Consider the following 22716-nt stretch of genomic DNA (forward strand, 5'->3'; position numbering starts at 1 on the left):
AGCGGGTGGTTGGTGGGTGGAACAGACTTCCATCCCTTGTCGTGGAAGTTGATAGCCTAAATAAGTTTAAGGCTCAGCTGGACAGGTATTTCGAACGAACAGAGGGGTGAAGTGGAAGTGGTTATTTTTATTTATTTATGTTACTTTTTTTTTCTTTTGGCTGATGCTGCATAAGCTTGCTTTCTTGCATCAAATGCCTCTACTAATGCTAATGCTAATGCTAATGTGCAATTGTATCAACGGCCTTTCTAAGATCCAAAAACATGATATCAAAGTTATCCTTTGCATCCAGTTCCTTTGTGACTACATCATAGTATCCAGTCAAATTTGTCAGACAAGACTTCCTCTTAACAAACCCATGCTGTGTCCGAGCTATAACTGAAGTCTTGTCTAGATGATCCTGCAATGCTTCTTTAACCAGTGCCTCCATTAATTTCCCTAGAACAGAAGATAAACTAACAGGTTTGTAATTACCTGTGTCTCCCTTTGATCTTCCTTTGTGATTTGGTGTCACATTTTAAATTTAATGGTCACAACTCCAGCTGGCTTCAGTTTTCTAGTCACACCGACACAGCTGGTCAAGATGCTGAGACTTTTGCAATTACTAATGACCTTGCACAGATTGTTCACTTACCTACAAGAATACCGAACAATCCTAATCATACAGCCAACACGCTTGATTTTTTTCTCACAAACAACCCTTCTAAGTACACGGTCGAAGTGAGAGGTCCTTTAGGCACTTCAGATCACAACTTGGTGATTGTCTCTTCTCCAATTGAGCCTTTATCTCATGGCTATTCCCAACTTCGTGTTATTTGGCAGCATTACAAGAATGCGAAATGGGATGACCCGCGAGATTTCTTTTCTTCTTTTCCTTGGTCGGATTACTGTTTCAAAACTTCTGATGTCAACGTTTGCTCAGATCGTGTCAGTGAAATTATTCTTGGAGGAATGGAATCCTTTATCCCTTACTCCGCTTTAAAATCTCGTCCTTTATCTAAAGCTTGGTTTTCCAATAAATGTGCTAAGTCTGTTCAAGAAAAGAATGATGCATATCGTAATTGGCTTGTTTCTAATTCTTCAGTTCCAGTTTCTGCCTACAACAAAGCTCGCAACAATTGTAAAGCAGTTTTTAATCAGTCCAAACAAGAGTTTGAACAGGCTAAGAGTAGAAAATTTGCTTCTTGCCCTAATGGTAGCCGAGCATTCTGGTCCCTTTCAAAGCTATTGGCCGCCATTTTCGCCCATCTCTGCACCCACCTCTGTCCAAACCAGATGGTTCTGTTGTCACTTCAGCCAAGGATAAAGCTGACCTGCTAGCATCCCATTTTTCTTCCAACTCATATATTAATGATCTTTGTAAAACACCTCCCACCATTCCCAACCTGCATATTCAATGCCTCCTGTGATCTTCCATCAAAAGGATGTCAGAAGGATTTCGACGAATCTTCATGCTAAGAAAGCTCCAGGTCCTGATGGTATTTTTCCACTTGTTCTCAAAACCTGTGGTCCCGAACTTACTCCTGTTCTTTGTCGCCTTTTTCCACTTTCTTATTCCAAAGGAGTTTTTCCTTCTGCTTGGAACTTTGCTCATATCCAGCCAGTTCCTAAAAAGGGTGACAAATCTCTCCCATCCAATTATTATCCCATTGCAATTACTTCTACTCTTTCTAAAGTAATGGTGAAATCATTAACCGCCAACTCTTAAACTACTTAGAAACCTTCCGTCTGATCAACGGTTGCCAGTATGGATTCCGTCAGTTTCGATCCACTGGTGATATTCTGGCTTATATTACCCATTTATGGACAAATTCAATGGAAGAGTTCGGTGAAACACAAGCAGTTGCTCTTGACATCTCAAAGGCTTTCGATCGTGTTTGGTATAAAGGTCTTCTAAACAAGCTTCCATCAATGGAGGAGGTTTGCCAATTGTTTTTTCTAATTGGTTATCCAGTTTTCTCTCTGATCGCTCACTGAGGGTGATGGTAGATGGCTCTCTGTCTTCTAACTTCTCCACTAATGCTGGTTTCCCCCAAGGTTCAGTTCTTTCCCCCACTCTTTTCCTCTTGTATATTATTGACCTTCTTCCATTGACTGGAAATCATATCCATAGTTTTGCCAATGATAGCACATTGCATTCCACTTTCCATTTTGAGAAACCTTGCCCTGTTCAATCAGCTTCAACTTCTCGAAAATCTGCTACCAATTCTTTAAATGCTGATCTCCATTGGGGTAAAGAAAACTTACTTGATTTCAACCCCTCTAAAACTCAGTCTTGTCTTAAATCTCGCAAAAAGGATTCTTCTGCTCCTATGCTTATCTTTGGTGACATTCCGATTTCTAGGCAAGTTGATACATCTCTTTTGGGGATTACTCTGACTTCTAATGTCTCTTGGCACAAGCACATTACAAATATTGCTTCCTCTGCATCTAAAAAACTTGGTTTCCTTTTTCGCTCTCGGCGTTACTTTTCTTCTAAACAGCTGTTCACTCTGTACAAATCTCAAATCCGCCCTACCATGGAATATTGTACCCACAACTGGGGTGATGCCCCCAAAACCTCTCTCAGGCTTCTTGATTCCATTCAGAAGAGTGCAGTTAGGTTAATTAATGATCCATCTCTAACAGAATCTCTCCACTCGCTGTCTCATAGACGTACTGTTTCTGCTGCATTCCTCTTCTATAGATACTTCCATGGGTACTGTTCTTCTGAATTGGCTTCTATAATTCTCGCTCTCTCTCTTTCAAAACAATCTGAACACGTGCCGCCACCAGCCAACATCCATTTACTGTCCAACTTCAAACTCACAGAACCAACTTTTCATCTTCCTCGTTTATTCATTCAACTGCCGTTTTCTGGAACGACCTTCCTTCATACGTGTCTACAGAAGTTCAAGTCCAATGTCAACAAATATCTCTTTCGTCTTCTCAACCGCGAATCCAAGCATAGTACTAAGTACTATAGGTTCTAATACCTCACGTGTTTGGGGTTTACATAAAAAAAAAAAAAATTGGAATACCCCAGTCCATGGGTATCTCCCTTGAGACCAAGGAAGCTCTCATAATTATGGCTAAGGGTTCGCTTACTCCCTTTTCCACCTTCTTTAATATAACTGGATAGATTCCATCCCTCCCAGGTGCCTTTCTTATGGTTATCTTCAACAATTTCTCCTCCACTTTACTCTCAGTTATTACAAGATTATCTAGCTTACTGCCAGAGTGGAATACATCTCTGGCATTCCTCTCCCTGAATAACTCCCCATGTGTAAATGTAGATGCAAAATATTCATTTTGTTTGTTAGCTACCTTAGCAGGATCATCAACAGTTGATCCATTGATATCATTTGGACCAATCTGATTCACCCCTTCCTTCTAGAGTTTACATAAATAAACAACTTTTTGCTGTTTTCCTGCCATCGGCTGGCTAATATCTTTTTTAACTTGGTATCAGACCAGCTATATCTGATAGGCTTCTGTGTCACTTGTGAATTTATATGTATCCGATGCATTTTGCTTCTCTGTGACATGTCTAATTAGTTCATCTTACTTCCATTTACGCCTAAATCTTGAACAATATTTCTTTGTTGGTATGAAAAGCCTATTAGCTTCCAAGATTATTTCTTTGAATGCTTCCCATTTTTGAATTTGTTGTTGGTAATATCATCAGTTGGTCCCACCGTATAGAATTTAAATACTGTCTCAGACCTCCGTAGTCACCTTTACGAAAACAAAAACCCTTCGCTTTACCCTTGATGGCAGTTACCTCTTTGAGTAAATCCCGCTTGAGCACATTGTGATCACTGCCACCTAGTGGTTCCTTTATCTGCAGATTCTTGATGCATGAAGAATCACTAGTGTGATAATCACATAAAAAAAGTATTACTCCCTCTAGTTGTCTCCCGAACATGCTGGTGTAGAAAACAATCATCCAATAAATCCACAAAAGCCTTGCTAGTGTGTGTGACCAACCCACAAATTCTAGTCAATCTCTGAGAAATTAAAATCTCCCCCGTATTAGACACTGTGATTTACTGGCCTACTCTATTTCTCTGCACAATTGCTGATTATTCTCATCAGATTCATTTGGCCTATAACACACACCTACTGTTATTTTTACTTTCCCAATGCTTATGTTACACCAAACAGACTCAACATTGTATTGTCCACCAATTGGATGCACTTCCTTAGATTTTATGTGTTTCTTAACTAACAGCAGAACCCCTCCTCCCTTTCTGCACTGCTTATGTCTATCCTTTCTGTACACATTATACTCCCTAAATTCCAGTTCTGCACTGCTTATGTCTGTGTGACACCATGTCTCTGATATCTCAACAATATCTGAGTCTTTGATGTCTTGACTAGCACTTCAAGCTCATCGGATTTATACTCCTAGCATTGGTGCACATGCAAGTATACATGCACCCGTTTCTACTCTTAGTTACCCTAAGTAACTAAGAATTCGAATACCCTAACACAGCCCATGTACTTGATAGCTTATAGTTTATAAGTTACAACTTACATGATAACTTATAGCTTAAAGCTTAATTAAATTTAGAGGTGAACTGGACAAGCATTTGGAGTGAACAGGTTGGTGAAAAGGGAGGTTTTTTTTTTTCGGCTGATGCTGCATGCGCTTGCTTTCTTGCATGGTATGCCTCTACTAATGCTGTCAATTTTATACCTTACGCTGTGAAGTTCGAGATACTGTATATGCTAACGAGTTACGCTATACCCAAACGATCAGAATGTTAAATTAGTTATATCCTTAGCTAAATAGAATACTTGGATATATACGCAAAAAGTGATTAAAATTTTCAAACTATTCATTTATTTCAATTAAAACCCTACTATTCTTCTGTGCTACTTGTTACGTGCTTTGATATTCCCGCCGGAAACTTCGATACAATAGTGGTATTAGCGGCATAATATGATTGGTAAAGGAAAGGGTTTTTGCTTCCGTAAAGCCGAGTACAGTGGTCTCCGACAGTTTTTAAATTCTGTACAGTGGGATCAACTGACGATGTTACCAACAGTAAATTCTAAGTGGGAAGCATTCAAGGAATTAATCGTGGAAGCTACTAAAAGTTTCATACCTATTAAGAAATATTGTTCAAGGTTTAGGCCTAAATGGTTGTCAAATGAACTAATGAGACTCGTAACAGAGAAAAAAAATGCATGGGATGCATATAAATTATCAAGCGACTCAGAAGCCTATGGCAGATATAAGTTAATCTGTAATCAGGTGACAAAGGAGGTTCGGCAGGCGAAGGCAGATTACGAGAAATCCTTGGCAAAAGATGCTAAGAAAAACAGCAAGGATTTCTTTACTTATATAAACTCTAAAAGGAAGGGGATGAATCTGATTGGTCCACTTGACATCGATGGTTCGACTGTTGATGATCCTCCTCAGATAGCAAACAAACTGAATGAGTATTTTGCATCTATATTCACACGTAAGGAATTATTAAGGTTTGAAAATGGCAGAAGGTTATCAAATTGTAGCAAGATACTTAATGATTTTGTAATAACTGAGAGCAAAGTGGAAGAGAAATTGTTGAAGTTAAACATAAGAAAAGCACCTGGGGTGGATGGGATCTATCCAGTTATATTAAAGGAGGCGGTAAAGCAACTAAGCAAACCCTTAGCCATAATTATGAGAGCATCCTTGGACTCAGGGGAGGTTACCACGGACTGGAGATATGCAAATGTATCCCCAATTTACAAAGGGGGATCGAACGGTGACACGAGTAATTACAGACCAGTTAGTTTAACTTTTGTTCCGTATAAAATAATCGAGTCGCTGGTTAAAGATGCATTGCAGGATCATCTAGACAAGACTGCAGCAATAATTCAGACACAGCATGAGTTTGTTAACGGAAAGTCTTGTCTGACAAATTTGATAGGATATTATGATGTGGTTACAAAGGAACTGGATGCAAAAAATAATTTTGATATCATATATTTGAATTTCAGGAAATCTTATGACACTGTTGCGCATGGAAGACTATTGTACAAATTGGAGCAGAATGGTATTAAGGGTAAGTTGCTACAATCGATAAAAGGATGGTTAAGTGGGAGAAGACAGAGGGTGGTAATCAATGGGTGCTGCTCTTCTTGGACTAATGTTATTAGTGGTGTCCCACAGGGTTCGGTGTTAGGTCCACTGCTGTTTTGTATATTTATCAATGATATTGATGAAGGTATATCAGGCTTAATGTCGAAGTTTGCAGATGATACAAAGGTTGGTAGGGTTGTTAATGACAGTAATGGCAGTGTGCTACTGCAACAGGAACTAGATAATTTGGGCAGATGGGCTAAGAAGTGGCAACTGAAGTTTAACCTTGACAAATGCAAAGTATTGCATATGGGTAGAAGTAACCCCACAGAAACGTACCAACTGTGTGGTACTAAACTTAAAGTGGTAGAAAATGAAAAAGACCTGGGAGTAATTGTGCAGGCAGATATGAAGTTTTCTGAGCAATGCAAACAGGCTGCCAGGGCAGGTCATGGGGTTTTGTCAATGAAATATAGGAATTTTGCTAGCAGGGAAAAGGAGGTGATTATCCCTCTGTATAAGGCAATGGTCAGGCCATGCCTTGAGTACTGCTTACAGGTCTGGAGGTCTCATTTTAGGAAGGATGTAGATTAATTGAGCGTGTACAGAGAAGGGCAACAAGATTGGTGGGGGGAATGAAGGGATCCTCTTACCAAGAGAGGCTTAAGTTCTGCAAATTGAGTGGCTGGAGACTAGGCACCTGCGCGGTGATCTGATTGAGGTATATAAGGCCTTGAATGGGTTGAGCACGCTGAATTCTGATGGGATCCTTCCACTTGTTCAGATTACGAACCTAAGGGGGCATAAATTCAAATTAAGAAAAGACAGATGTAGAATAGATATGCGGAAATTTGCCTTTAGTCAGCGGGTGGTTAATTGCTGGAACAAACTTCCATCTGTCGTTGTGGAAGTTGATAGGTTGAATAAATTTAAGGAGGAACTGGACAGGCATTTGGAGAGAATGGTGTGATTTTTTTTTTTTTTTGTTGGCTGATGCTGCATAAGCTCAACCATTTGCTTTCTTGCATCACATGCCACTACTACTATTACTATTACTACTACTATTACTATTGGAATGGGTGGCCTGTTGGTTGCATACGCCTTCAAGAATGAAAGGAGAACTTTTGGTTATAAATAATTACCAAAAAATTTCGCTTTATAAATGAGATATATAGAATACATATAAAAAGATAAAAACACCTGAAACATAACCAAAATGGAATTCGAATACGAATGCCATTTATGGCGGGAAACCCTCATTGGCTAATTCTGTCATTCAACGCACAGAGTACTTCACTGATTTTCTTTTAGCGTTGAGTGGCGTCACTGTTACACTAATGGAAACAGAGGAGCATGTGATGGTTGTACGCATGGAACTTTTAAAACCATAGCTGTATGTACTGTTTTTATAAATTTGAAATCATTGATGTTTTCTGTATTTTAGTTTATTTATTGTAACGTCGGAGTTATGTTTTTCATATTTAGCCTAGAGGTTCCCAAACTTTTATACCTTGAGCCCCCCCCTTAAACTTTTTCATAAATTTTAGGCTTCCAAACACATATGATATAAAATTTAGCAACGAATATATATACATATATATATATATTAAATTAAATTTTCTGTTTATACTCCGGGACGACCACACGGTCAGGGGAGTTCACAAAATGACAGAATACAAGAAACAGCACCGTATTCAGCAGTCACGGGCTTGACCCCGGTCACTCAAGGCACGTGTACTTATGCACCCGCGCGCCTGACCACTAGGCTACGGCGACCTTTTTTTTTTAGTTGTCCTGCTGCCATGTATTCCCCACATGGCAAGAGGACCTATGATGATGGAATATATTACCACTTCCATAAAATATTTTCGGTGTGAGAGTTTGGACGAGCCTGACGCTCATACATATTAGATCTATCTATGCAGCCAAGCGCAAGATAGGGCAGCAGTTTCACGCAAATTACGAATACAATTATTTTGTGATTATTATTATTGGCATTTTCTACTCTGATCGAAGCTCGAGGCGGGATTCGAACCCGCGACTTTAGGGTTGCCAGGCAGGCACTTTACCCACCCGGCTAGCCTGGTCGGCAATAGAATTATAAAACCTCTCAAATAACGCAAATAATACACACATATCCCCAGGGGCATACATCTGGTGAGTATGGGCTTGGCAAACCCAGGGTACTGAGCTGGCTGGATATCATCATTCTTCTCTTTCATGCTTTCTTGGTGATTCCCTTCTCTCTCTCTCTCTCTCTCTCTCAGGATAACACAGGAAATTTTTTTTTTTTTTTTTTTTGCTGGTACAGCGTAAGCCTCAGGCTTCCTTGCACCGTATGGCTAATAATAATAATAATCTATGTATGTTCATATCGACACTATCATATATACTATATGTATCACAAAAAGGTTAAATCAAAGGTCCCCAAAGTGGGTGGCCCCCAAAAAAACTTTATTATTCTTTTATTTTGTTTGTTGTTGTTGTTTTCATGAAGCACTCTTTTAACAAAATATTGACAAACCATCCTCCTAGTTAACTGGACAGGTATTTGGAAGGAACGGAGGGGTGAAATGGGAGCAGTTTTTTTTTTTTTTTTTTTTTGGCCGATGCTGCATAAGCTTGCTTTCTTGCATCATATGCCTCTACTAATGATAGTCTTGGGTACAAACCTTTTTTCATTTATTTCTATACAGTATTCGTATTTTATTTATTTGAGATTAAATGTATTGAAGTATGTTTTAATTTATAAACTGTGTGTGTGCATACATACATACATATATATTTATTTGTATATATATGTATACAGTAAGACCCCCGTATCTGTGTGGGATACATTCCAAGACCTACCGTGGATGACTGAAACCGCTGATATAAGCGAACACCTGCTGATCCCATATATAACGTGATTTTCTTGTAGACATGTATAATAAAGTTTAATTGAAAAATTAAACACACAGTAAGACATTACCAACACTAAATACAAAAATAATAAAGTACAGCAGACTCGATTTACCGAAACACTTCAAGACACCAAATTAAAAAAATCAACCAGAAATCATAAAATTTTAGTAATAACTAGAACAGATATTTTGCAAGTTGTAAATAAGCGACAAGAAACAGTGTTATAAGTCATCATTGGGAGATTAATGTACCAATTATCTTTCAACCCCTGCTGTCTTCACACCTACCGCTCAAAACAAGAAAAAAGAGAAAAGACCAAATGTTGTTTGTTTTAGTGCATCGCGTTGATTGTTGTCTTCTGTCGCACCCCAAAAGGACAAATTTTATTTTGTTATTTATGTCAGGAATTTCGGATTTTTTTTTTTATAGTAACAATTTTTTTTTTTTTTTTTTTTTTTGTTTAGAAATCGTGAAAATGAGTTGCAAACCAAAGAGTTGTGCTTTCAAATTAAACAAAAACTTGAAATTATTCAAAAGTTTGAAAACAGTGCATCTGTTAAATCTCTAAAGAACCATTATAATGTTAGTGACCAAACCATATGCGACATTGTAAAAAATAAAGGGAAGCATTGTATTAGACATGCAAGTAGTATGTGGTAAGTTTATTCGTTTTTTTTTCCGTGGTTAACCACAGGTAACTGAATCAGCTGATACAGGGGCACAACTGTGTATATGTGTACATACATATATATATATATACAGGGTGATCCACTACCAGTGCGACAAACTTGCAGGAGGTGTAGGGGGCACAAAGACAAATCGGAATCACATAGCATTGCAGGGTCTGAAATGCCTTCGTCATGCGGTAGAGGACGTTGAATGGGAGGTCACGTGAACAGCGATCCCGCTGGAAATCAGCATTTGTGAACCGGTTCCCGAGGCAGTAGGATGGACGAGTATTCAAACGTTGAACTGGCCGACATGGAGCTGCGGACTATAACAGGCGCGCCGCTCTGCGCTTGTACCAGGAACGTTTTCCGCACAGGCGTGCTCCTCATCATACGATTTTCGCACGTGTGCACAGAAGGTTACGTGAGACTGGTTGTTTCATGAGAGGTACCATGAATCGAGAGTGAACGACGAGGACGCCAGACAATGAGGAGAATGTCCTACGTCTTGCAGAAGGCAATCAGAGTAGGAGTACTCGAGCGATAGGCCAACGATTGGGTATTTCCCAATCCACTGTATGGAGGATGCTCTCAATAAACCAAATGAGTTCATACCATCTGCAACGTGTCCAATCATTGGAGCCTGCGGATTATCCACTCCAGAGGACTTTTGTTACTTGATTTCTTCAACAGAAACGGTTCGCAAATGCCGACTTCCAGCGGGATTGCTGTTCATGCAACCTCCCGTTCAACGTTCTCTACCGCATGACGAAAGCATTTCGGATCCTGCAATGCTATGTGATTTCGATTCGTCTTTGTGGCCCCTACACCTCCTGCAAGTTTGTCGCACCGGTAGTGAATCACCTTGTATATATGCGTGTGTGTATATATATTTGCCCGCATAAATAAATATATATATATTTTTAGGCAGGCAAAGGCAGATTACAAGAAATCTTTGGCAAGGATGCAAAGAAAAACAGCAAAGAGTTCTAACTTATGTAAACTCTAGAAGGAAAGGAATGAATCAGATTGGTTCACTTAACATAGATGGTTTGACTATTGATGATCATACTCAGGTAGCTGATAAACTGAATGAGTATTTTGAATCTACATTCACACACGAGGAGTTATTAAAGGAGGGGAAATGCCAGAAGTTTATCAAACTAACAGGAAGCTAAGTGATTTTTGTAATAACTGAGAGCCAAAGGAGGAGAAATTGTTGAAGTTAAACATAAGGAAGGAACATGTGGTGGATGGGATCTATCCAGTTATATTGCAGGAGGGAGCAAAGAAAGTATGCAAACCCTTAGTCATAATTATGAAAGCTTCCTAGGACTCAGGGGAGTTCCCCATGGACTGGTGTGTGCAAATGTGTTCCCAATTCACTAAGGGGGATCAAAGGGTGACACGGGTAATTACAGACCTGTTAGTCTAACTTCTGTTCCAGGGAAAATAATGGAGTCACTGGTTAAGGAAGCGATGAAGGCAATAGTGTAGCTACCCTTTTTTGGGTCCGGAGGCAAAGAACATGCTCGGGCCCCTACTTAATTAATGAAAATTGCGAAAACAGGAGACAGCCAAAGATACCGGACCGCTACAGGACCCGAGCCCGGAGGCAATTGCCTTGCCTGCCTACATGGTAACTACGCCACTGGATGCAGGATCATCTAGACAAGACTGAAGTTATAGTTCAGACACAGCATGGGTTTGTTAAGGGGAAGTCGTGTCTGACAAATTTGATTCTATATTATGATGTGGTCACCAAGGAATTAGATGCAAAGAATAATTTTGATATCATACACTTGGATTTTAGGAAAGCTTTTGATACTGTGGCACATGGAAGACTACTGTACAAATTGGAGCAGTTTGGCATTAAGGGCAAGTTGCTACAATGGATAAAAGGACGGTTCAGTGTCAGAAGACAGAGAGTGGAATCAGTGGACACTGCTCTTTGTGGACTAATGTTATTAATGGAGTCCCCCAGGGTTCGGTTGTTTTTGATATTTATCAATGATATCGATAAAGGTATATCTGGGTTAATGTCTAAGTTTGCAGACGATACGAAGGTTGGCAGGATTGTTGATGACAGTAATGATAGTACACTACTGCAACAGGCTCTGGAAAAGTTGAGCAGATGGGCTTGTCAATGATATACAGGAATTTTGCTAACAGGGATAAGGGGACTGTTGTATAAGGCAGTAGTCAGGCCACACCTTGAGTATTTTATACAGGTCTGGAGGCCTGATTGTAGGAAAGATGCAGAGCTGCTGGAATGAGTACAGAGAAGGGCAATGAGATTGGTGAGTGGAACAAGGGTTGGTGTTACCAAGAAAGGCTTAATCTCTGCAAATTGCAGCTTCTGGAGACTAGATACCTGTGAAGTGAGGTGATCTAATTGAGGCCTTGAATGGATTGAACCAGCTCAGTGCTAATGGGATTCTTCCTTTTCCTCAGATTACTCACCTGAGGGGACATAAATTCAAATTGAGGAAAGCAATTGTAGAATAGATGCATGTAAATTCGCCTTTAGCCAGCGTGTGGTTGATAGTTGGATCAAACTTCCATCTTTTGTAGTGTAGGTTAGCAACTTAAATAAGTTCAAGGCAGAATGAGACAAACATTTGGAGTGAATGGATGGGTGAAATGGGAAGGTGTGTTTTTTTTTTTTTTTTTTTTGGCTGATGCTATATAAGCTTGGTTTCTTGCATCATATGCCCTGCTAATGGTGATATATATATATATACACACATTTATAAATTGCATACTTACTTCAATACATTTAATCTCAAAGAAATAAAATACAAAATTATTCTATAAACGTGTGTGTGTATATATATATGTATATATATATATATATGATTTAAATAAAAATAATAGGATGTAGTGATAAAATTGAATGTCTAAAAAAGAATGAAAAAATTATTAATATATTAAATTGGATTATGGATCCGGGACAATACTAGTTATAGCAGAAATACCCAGCAACCATAATAAAATACAGACAAATGTATTTGATCAGTTATTGAGTAGGGTTGCTGACCTGTGAAGTGTAATTACAGTAGAATAAATTCTAAGAATGCCTGCAGAGTAAAAGCAGATTACCTGAAAACGAATAATAAAATTAAGATTAACATAAAAATTACATGAAAGTAATAAAATAATACTTAATGCTGCATGTCCTGAGATTTTAACTACGTCTTTCTTTCAAACTTTCATTCATTTTAAGTTGTTAAAATCTGACCTTATTCTTTCATCTTAAGTTTACTTTGTTTCAATTTCAAACTGGGCATTTTGCCTTCTTTCAAACTTTCACTCAATTTTTCTTTGACAGACTTTATTGGTTTTATTTTTGCATAATTCTGCATTTTACTTTTATTTATTTATTTTTGAATTAAATTCTTTATATTCTTTTCTTTTTGGTCTCTGTCGGATCGGCTATGATGTATACGTTTCGTACGTATCAATCGTAACAGAAACAGAGAGCTTGCTTATTGCTGTGGTTCCTTCGGTTTTGGCTGTTGACCCTTTGAAGACATAGTTAAGATCTTAGGACATACAGCATTAAGTGTTATTTTATTACTTTCATGTTATTTTTATGTTAATCTTAATTTTATTATTTATTTTCAGGGAATCTGCTTGCTTTTACTTTGCAGGCGTTTTTTAATTTATTCCATTGTAATTACACTTGAGAGGTCTGCAACCCTACTCAATACACTGATCAAATACATTTGTCTATATATATATATATATATATATATATATATATACACACACACACACACACACACACACACACACACTTACACAATTTTATAAATTAATACATACATCAATACATTTAATCTCAAAGAAATAAAATATTAAGTGAAAAACGCTTCGTACCCATGATTAATGTTATGGTTTGTCTATATTTCGTTAAAAGGGGGGCACTTGTTGTTTTCTTCATGAAAACAAGTGCCCCCTTCTCAAAAATAAAATAAAGAATAATAAAGTTTCTTTGAGGGGGACAGCACGCTTTTCGAACCCTTGATTTACCCTTTTTCTGTATATATATATATGACACCGTGTCAATGTGAAAAATTGTATGAAATGGAGCGATCGTTAATTATCAGTTAATAATATATCTTACTTTTAATAATAAAGTTTTGTACATAACGTTACTAATAATCTTTGAATTTAGACATGATAACTTAGCCACTTAAAATAGATGTGTTGACTGTTGATGATCATGGTCAGGTAGCTGATAAACAGAATGAATATTTTGCATCTACATTCACACATGAGGTAATCAAGGAGGGGAATGCCAGACGTTTATCAAACTCTAATAGGAGCTAAGGGATTTTATAATAACTGAGAGCAAAGTGGAGGAGAAATTGTTGAAGTTAAACATAAGGAAGGCCCCTGGGGTGGACGGGATCTATCCAGTTATATTAAAGGAGGCAGCAAAGGAAGTAAGCAAACCCTTAGCCTAATTATGAGAGGTTCCTTGGACTCAGGGGAGGTCACCATGGACTGGAGGTGTGCAAATGTGTCACCAATTCACAAAGGGGGAGGTTCAAAAGGTGACACAAGTAACTATAGACCTGTTAGTTTAACTTGTGTTCTGGGGAAATTAATGGAATCACTGGTTAAGGAAGCATTGCAGGATCATCTAGACAAGACTGCAGTAATAGTTAAGACATAGCATGGGTTTGTTAAGAGGAAGTCTTGTCTGACCAATTTGATTAGATAGTACGATGTGGTCACAAAGGAACAGGATGCAAAAAATAATTTTGCTTGTAGGGTAACGTGCCACTGATTGTTCAGACTAATTTATATCTGACATAGGCTTTTGTATCACTTAATTTATATGTGTATCATGCACTTTTCTTCTCTGCCATGTGTCTCAATAGTTCATCTGAATTCATTTAGGTCTAAGCCTTGAACAGTATTTCTTTGTTGGTATGAAAAACCTAGTAGCTTTGATTACTTTACTGAATGTTTCCCATGTAGAATTTGCTGTTGGTAACATCATTAGTTGGTCTCACTGCATACAATTTAAAAACTGTCTGAGACCTCTGTAGTCAGCCATACAAATCAAAAGCTTTCCCCTTTACACTTGACAGTAGTTTTGTCTTAAATTAAATTCCACATTAGTACAATGTGGTTACTGCCACCCAGTGGGTCTTTTACCTGCAGATTCTTAATGCATGAAGAATCACTGCTAAAAACCAGATTAAGAGTATTGCTTCCTTTCGTCGTTGCCTCTCTAACGTGCTGCTGTAAAAAACAGTCATGCAAGAAATCCACAAAAGTCTTACTAGTGTGTGAGTGATCAGCCCACAAATTCCAGTCAGTTAAAATCCCCCATTATGAGATATTGTGATTTGCTGGCCCATTCTGTTTCATTGTATATCTGTTTGGTATACTTATTACGATCATTAGACCTATAGCGCACTCCTCACGATTTTGTTTTCCAGTGTTTTCTTATCACACCAAACCGACTCAACATTGCACTTGTCTTCCAAGTCAGCTGGATGCACTGCCTTAGATTTAATATTCTTCTTAACTAAGAGCATAGCACTTCCACTTATCCTGCCTTGTCTGCCCTGCCTGTATTCAAATTCAGTATCACGTATGCCTGAGTGACACCACATTTCTGTTATTCTTACAATGGCTGCATTTGATGAATTAATTAGTACTTCAAATTTAATTACAGTGCTCCTAGCATTTAGTGTTACATGCAAGTATACATGCATGTGTTTTATGTGTTTTTACTTTTAGTTACCCATGCAGCCCATGTATTCATTTGCTCCATAATGACCCACAACAGAGTCTGAAATACCATACACCTTGCTTTCCAGGCTTCTACATGTACCAATAGCAGCAATGCAAGAATCACTTTCACCTCTGCTTGTGGTCTAGTCTATACTATTAGTCTGTGTATTCTTCTAAGCTAGCAGTTTTCAGACTCACCTATCACTGTCTCGATAGCATCAGCAAATATTCTGTTCTCCTTCTGTTCAAGTGTTCTGTTCTGTTCCTCTAAAAACAGTCTCTCCTGTTAACAATCAAGGCCCATGCTGAGAAAAATTCAACCCCACGAGCCTTGTACAATCTTTCTAGGGCTGAACTGATTTACAAGGCTGTCAACATATACTTCTTCCTATTGTGTCTATGCAGAATTGTAGACACTTTCAAATTCAGTCTCTACTGGTGACTTTTTGCCAACATTGCCCTGTACTTGTGAAGTAAGTCTGCATCTCTTACTCTTAATATCATTAGTGCCAACAGTATCAACATATGTACAACAGTATCACCTTTTGTTTTCTTAAAAGATATCTGCTTTACATCATCTACTTTTGCTCCTGGCAGAGACATACCCTGGTCCCATTCCATCCATCCTCCTTGCACAATGTATTTTTGGTTCCCCTGACAATAACTAGCTTCTGTGGGACTGGCGCATTCTGCTCTGAAGTTTGCCGGTGTGTTATAAAGCAACAGACAAAAAAACCCATCCCACATCACCTGTCCATACCTTTCAAATAATTTGTCTTGTTCTTCTGTGAATTTATTTGTAATTTGTAATAATGAATTTTCATTATTTCGATGACGATTGTAAATTGAAAGAAGAGATGTTGTTTGTAAAATCTATAGAAACTGACTGTACTGGGGCATCCATTTTTGCTGCTATAAAAACATGGTTTGATGAAAAACAAGTACCATTGGAAAAGTTGGTATCCTGTGCCACTGATGGTGCTACCTCCATGGTTGGAAGACAAAGGTTATATAGGCTACTAAAGGAAGTATGTCCTGAAGTTCTTGCAGTATACTGCATTGTGCACCGACATCATCTGGTTGCAAAAAATATTAGTCCAGTTCTTTATCAGTCTCTCAGTATAGTTATTAAAACCATCAATAAAATAAAGTCACAGCAAATATGATCGCCTTTTCAGAAAATTGTGTTGATAATGAAGAACAGCATTGTGAGGCTTTTTTTTACATACAGAAGTCAGATGGCTTTCTAAAGGAAAGTGTCTAACAAGATTTGTAAACCTTTTTGATACAATAATTAGTTTTTAGAAAGCAAAGGAGATCAGCAAACAAAAACAACATGAACTATATGGCTTGGATTTTTTGAAAACTTAATGAGGTATCACTTCAACTTCAAGGGAAATTAATTACGGTGATAGATTGGAAATGCGTATTAAAAGCCTTCACTGAAAAACTGGAAATATTTGAAATTAAAAGAAGGTGAAATGCCTGAGTTGTGGGAATCAAAAACAACTAAACTTCTTTATCCAACAATGTGGTCTGAAATTATCATTATTATTAGCCATATGGTGCAAGGAAGCCTGAAGCTTATGCTGCACCAGCAAAAAAAATTCCCGAGTTACCCTGAGAGAGAGAGAGAGAGAGAGAGGTAGAAAGGAATCATCAAGAAAGAGAAGAATGATCATATTCAGCTCAGGACCCTGGGTGTGCCAAGCCCATACTTACCAGATGTGAGCCCCTGTGGTTAAATGGCCAAAGTACTTCTTTGTTTTCCAATGTCTTATATGGTTGAAAGTGGTTTTAGTTCAGTAAATAAAATATTAACAAAGGAAAGAAACAAAATTGATATATGTTCAGGAGGAGACATTAGAATTAAACTTACTAACATACCGAAAATTGAACTTTTAGCTAAGAAGCATCAGGTTCAGGGATCCCATTGAATAAAAAGAGTAAGTATAAAGTATCTTCTTGTTTAAAATTTTATGGGAACTGCGATTAGGGAAAAAATTAAAAAAAAAAAAAAGTTGAGAAACACTGCTCTAAAGATATGACAAAATTTTTGATTTGTTGGAATTATGCGAAAGTGAACTAAAAAAAACATGTTTCAATGAAAAACAATTTTTTTATCATCTTATCATTTTGGCATTTATCATTTTTTCATATTAAAGAAACAAATTAAGAAAAAAAACAAAACAATTACTCATTAATTATTATATACTCAAAATTATTTAATTAGTATTATTCAAACTGTCAGACCACTAGCAAAATATATTCCAGCAGTAGTATTGCCACTTTTTGTTATCTTAAAAAAAGTAATACCCTATATTTTAATATTTGAAAAAAAGAAGTATTGAGTTTTTTGACTTGTGCTTGGAGTGTTGTGATGCTTAATCTTTTATCACTAGATTGCATCACTTTTTAAATTTTTTCTTTATATTTTTAATAATAATTCAGAATTTTGTAAATGTTGTGTTTCACGGTTACTAAAATACTCAATTAGTTTATGAAATAAAAGTTTATTAAATGTGCTTAAAATTTAAAAAAAAAAACGTTTTTTTTTTTTTTTAATCTAAGTGTTTTTTGTTTACAAAAAACATTGGTTTAGTTTTTTGTGTTGAAATTCTTAGAAACTGTTTTGAATGAGAAAAAACAAATTAATTCCTCTATATGTAATGAATTATTATAATGAATCATGAAATAGTAACAGAATATAGGATCTCTGAAAAATATTGGTGGGGTTTTGAGGGCCTATATTTAGAATAAGGAGAAATATTTTCAAGAAATAAATATTTTATTTTTAAGTTTACTTACATAATTTTAAAAAATCCAATATGTTTCCACATGTGTGTACTTTTTGTGACTGCTTATCTCGGCTACGGAGGCACTTTTTTTTTTTTTATGTCTAATTAATATTCTAATTCTTACAATTTGCACTCCAGCATATCAGGTGTAACCTGCTGAATGGCTTTTGTTATTCTTGCTCTCAAATGAACCAGATCTACAATTTTTGCACTATAAACATAATTCTTTACAAAACCCCATAAGAAAAAATCGAGGGGGTTTGTTTAGATGGCTATTCAGTTGGATCACCCCTGCCAATCCATCTTCCAGGAAATCTTGCATTGAGAACCATTGTAACTTCTCTTGAGAAATGTGACAGTATGCTATGTTACTTCAAAATTACTGTGATTACAAGGGCATTTTCTTGCAACTAAGGAAAGAAAAAATTTTCTATCATGGTCAGGTAAACTTGCTCATTAATTGTGTTTTCAACGAAGAGAAATAGTGTGAAGGTGCAATTTCATACTTATCCACACCAAACATTCACCCTGGGGCTATCACAAATGTGGGCTTGAATCACTTTTGGATTTTTTTGATCATATTCAGAAATTATGACCTGTCCACTGATATGAAACATGGTTACATCAGTAAACATAATGGTGTTTAACAAATTTTCTTTGTCGTCTAGGCTATTTAAAATTACATTAGCAAATTCCACACACTTTGGTTTGTCATCTGGTTTAATTTTATGCAACAGTTGAATTTGTGTGCATGCAGTTGAAGTTGTTTATGTAACATGTTATGGAGTGTTGATTTTGGAACTTGTAATTCAAACTCCAACAGAAAACTGATTTCCCAGAGCTACGAATGCAATATGTTTTAATGACTTCTGTGGTTCCTTCTGATGATTTTGACCTTCCCATTCTTGTCTCTTTAAAAACAATACATGTTTCTCTAAACTGGTGAAATCGTCATTTAATGTTATATGGTGGGTCTTTATGAAACTGACATCTGAATGCTCATTGTACAGTAATAACTGATTTATGCTTGGCTAACAACAAAACTGAATATTCCTTTTCCTTTGAAGTAAACATTACTGGGGCGACTACACGATTAGATATAGACTATTATTACTAAACAGCAGTGTGGTGATGCCTACCACTCACCGGTATAACTGGCAGCTATAGATGAAACTAGTTGAGTTTTTGAGCGTAGCCATACTATATATCAGGGGTGGCCAGCTAGATGACCTTTGGGGGCTGCAATAGTAGAAGGCATATTGGAAAGAGCTATATAATAAAACATGTACGACGTCTCCACGAGCCAATGGTTCCATCTGTTGTGCATAGCGTCTCTATGATAAAACGCTTTACATGTACATGTGGTTCAATCAGTTTTTTACAGTGCACAAGTTAATTTCTGTGAACATTGTTAGTTTCTTTTTAAGCGAGCCCCTTTAAAAGTTATTATGCTGTTGGGAAAAAGTTAATATGAAAATGAGAATAGGGGATTTAAGGCAGAGTGAGAAGAGGAGTTTGTTTTTGTGGAGAGAAACAGTAAACCAATGTGTCTTTTGTGTCAAGCAACATTGTCACAGTTCAGGGCCAGTAATCTTAAGCGCCATTACAAAACGAATCACAGTTCTTTCACCAAACAGTTTCCTGCTGGTTCTGTGTTAAGGCGAACTAAAATATTGTATTTAAAAGAAAATTTAATAGTCAAACCAAGGATGTGTCAATGTTTATTAAAGAGGCAGATGTAATGGCAGAGACTGGATTTATTCTGGCCTTCAATATCGCTCGAGCAAAGTGCACCTACATGGAAAGAGTTCATTAAGAAAAATATTGCTCAAGTAATTTTAGTTTTAGACCCAGAAAATAGAAAACTGCACAAAATGATTGAACAAATCCCTGCATCCAGACATACAGTGGAAAGATGAATTTCTGTAATCAGCACTGACCTCATAAATAACTTGCAACATGATTTAAAGAATTGCTTAGTACTGAGTCTGGCCTTGGACAAATCTACAGACATTGAAGATAAATCGCAACTAACCATATTTCTTTGTTTTGTAACAAATAGTCTAAATGTGAAAGAAGAACTATTAGATCTGATTGCTTTGAAGGATATAACTCGAGCTTCAGACATAAAAGGAGCTCTTTATCTTGTTCTTGGCAAAGCTTCTGTACCAATTAAGAAGATAGTCAGTGTTGCAACTGACAGTGCCCTGGCTATGAGAGGTGTCAGTAAAGGACTTGTGGGACTTTTAACTGCTGATACATTTTTTCCTGATTTTATCCCTGTCCATTGCATTATTCATAGGGAATACCTAGCAGCTAAATATTTTAAATATGTTATGGAGGTAGTTCTGAAAATTGTTAACTACATATGCTCAAGCACCAAAACATGTCAACAGTTCAAAGCCTTCATGGAAGAAATAGACAACGATCAGCTTCCAGAGGATGTATCGTGGTTCTGTTTAGTAAGATGGTTCTCGGTAAGCAACGTTTTAACAAAGTTCTTACACTTGATGGAGCCAATCAAACAATTTGTCAAAGAAAAAGGGAAATCTTTCCCTCAACTTGAGGATGCCCAGTGGTTAATAGATATGGCTTTTTTCACAGATGTTCAGCATTTTAATCATTAAATGTATCTCTTCAAGGACAAGAAAAATTTATTTCTGATCTAGCACAGAGCATGTTCAGCTTCCACAACAAACAAACTCTTTGAGAAGGACCTGGTTTCTAAAACTTTCACGTGTTTGAGTAAAACTTTGCAAACTCTACCTAGGTTTGAAATAACTAAAGATTATGCATGCAAGTTACACGGACTGGCAGGAAGAAAGTAATGATAGATTTCATGATTTAAGAGCACTTAAGCCATCATTTGCATTTTTCGAAAATCCTTTTCTTGTTGACATTATGAAGAATGGCTGTCCTGTTTCACCACCAACTGCTGGAGATACAACAGCTGTAGAGTTGGAGCTACTGGAACTCCAAAAGGATGAAGGATTGAAACAACTAAAAGAATGTGGCTGCTCAACTATTGAGTTTTGGAAGAAGGTTCCCCAACAAAAATATCCTAAAACAAAAGATTGTGCACAGAGATTAATCTCTATTTTCTATACAACATATTCTTGTGAGTCTTTGTGTTCAACACTTAAATTTATTAAAAATAAGTTTCAGTCTGTGTTGACTGATGAGCATTTAAATGAGCTTGTACATACTGCCCTAACAAGTTATCAACCAAACTTTCAGCAGCTAACTTCTAAGACGGACAACACCTGTAAAGCATCTACAAGCAAACCTAACATTGACAAATGCAGAGTACTTCATATGGGTAGCATAACTCCAAAGAAATTTGACAACTGGGTGGTGTTACACTCAGGGTAATGGAGAATGAAAGAGACCTGGGGATAATTGTGCAGTGCAGACAGGCTGCCAGAGTAGGTCATGGGGTTTTGTCAATGATATACAGGAATTTTATGAGCAGGGATAAGGAGGTGATTATCTCCTTGTATAAGGCAATGGTCAGACCACACCTTGAGTACTGCGTAGAGGTTTGGAAGCCTCATTTTAGGAAGGATGTACAGTTGCTAGAATGAGTACAGAGAACGGCAACAAGACTGGTGAGGGGAATTAATAATTACTAATAAGTATTAGTATTAGTAGGTAGGAGTACGGGCACCTTGAACCGATTTTAGTTGCAGCCTCCGCCGCAACTAAAATCAGTTCAAGGTGCCCGTACTCCTACCTACTAATACTAATACTTATTAGTAATTATTAATTCCCCTCACCAGTCTTGTTGCCGTTCTCTGTACTCATTCTAGCAACTGTACATCCTTCCTAAAATGAGGCTTCCAAACCTCTACGCAGTACTCAAGGTGTGGTCTGACCATTGCCTTATACAAGGAGATAATCACCTCCTTATCCCTGCTCATAAAATTCCTGTATATCATTGACAAAACCCCATGACCTACTCTGGCAGCCTGTCTGCACTGCACAATTATCCCCAGGTCTCTTTCATTCTCCATTACCCTGAGTGTAACACCACCCAGTTGTCAAATTTCTTTGGAGTTATGCTACCCATATGAAGTACTCTGCATTTGTCAATGTTAGGTTTGCTTGTAGATGCTTTACAGGTGTTGTCCGTCTTAGAAGTTAGCTGCTGAAAGTTTGGTTGATAACTTGTTAGGGCAGTATGTACAAGCTCATTTAAATGCTCATCAGTCAACACAGACTGAAACTTATTTTTAATAAATTTAAGTGTTGAACACAAAGACTCACAAGAATATGTTGTATAGAAAATAGAGATTAATCTCTGTGCACAATCTTTTGTTTTAGGATATTTTTGTTGGGGAACCTTCTTCCAAAACTCAATAGTTGAGCAGCCACATTCTTTTAGTTGTTTCAATCCTTCATCCTTTTGGAGTTCCAGTAGCTCCAACTCTACAGCTGTTGTATCTCCAGCAGTTGGTGGTGAAACAGGACAGCCATTCTTCATAATGTCAACAAGAAAAGGATTTTCGAAAAATGCAAATGATGGCTTAAGTGC

At 37.3% G+C, this 22716-nt stretch overlaps 2 protein-coding genes across 2 annotated transcripts in view; both read left to right on the forward strand.

Moving 5' to 3' along the window:
* The first annotated feature begins 7354 nt into the window (after positions 1–7354).
* The window catches only part of LOC150083132 (mitochondrial import inner membrane translocase subunit TIM14), a 121855-nt gene continuing 106493 nt past the window's right edge, over positions 7355–22716 (forward strand). Inside the window, exon 1 of the mRNA XM_090377066.1 lies at positions 7355–7448. The gene's annotated coding sequence lies outside the window, so the exon portion shown is untranslated. The remainder of the gene's footprint in view (positions 7449–22716) is intronic.
* LOC150083133 (general transcription factor II-I repeat domain-containing protein 2-like) lies at positions 9600–20809 on the forward strand. Its single transcript, XM_090378401.1, has 2 exons — positions 9600–9615; positions 20163–20809. The coding sequence occupies exons 1-2, from the start codon at positions 9600–9602 to the stop codon at positions 20807–20809; spliced, it is 663 nt and encodes a 220-aa protein (XP_090234527.1).

Source organism: Mastigoproctus giganteus, chromosome 7 (assembly GCF_048544385.1).
Source record: "Mastigoproctus giganteus isolate SK-2022 chromosome 7, ASM4854438v1, whole genome shotgun sequence".
NCBI lineage: Eukaryota > Metazoa > Arthropoda > Arachnida > Uropygi > Thelyphonidae > Mastigoproctus > Mastigoproctus giganteus.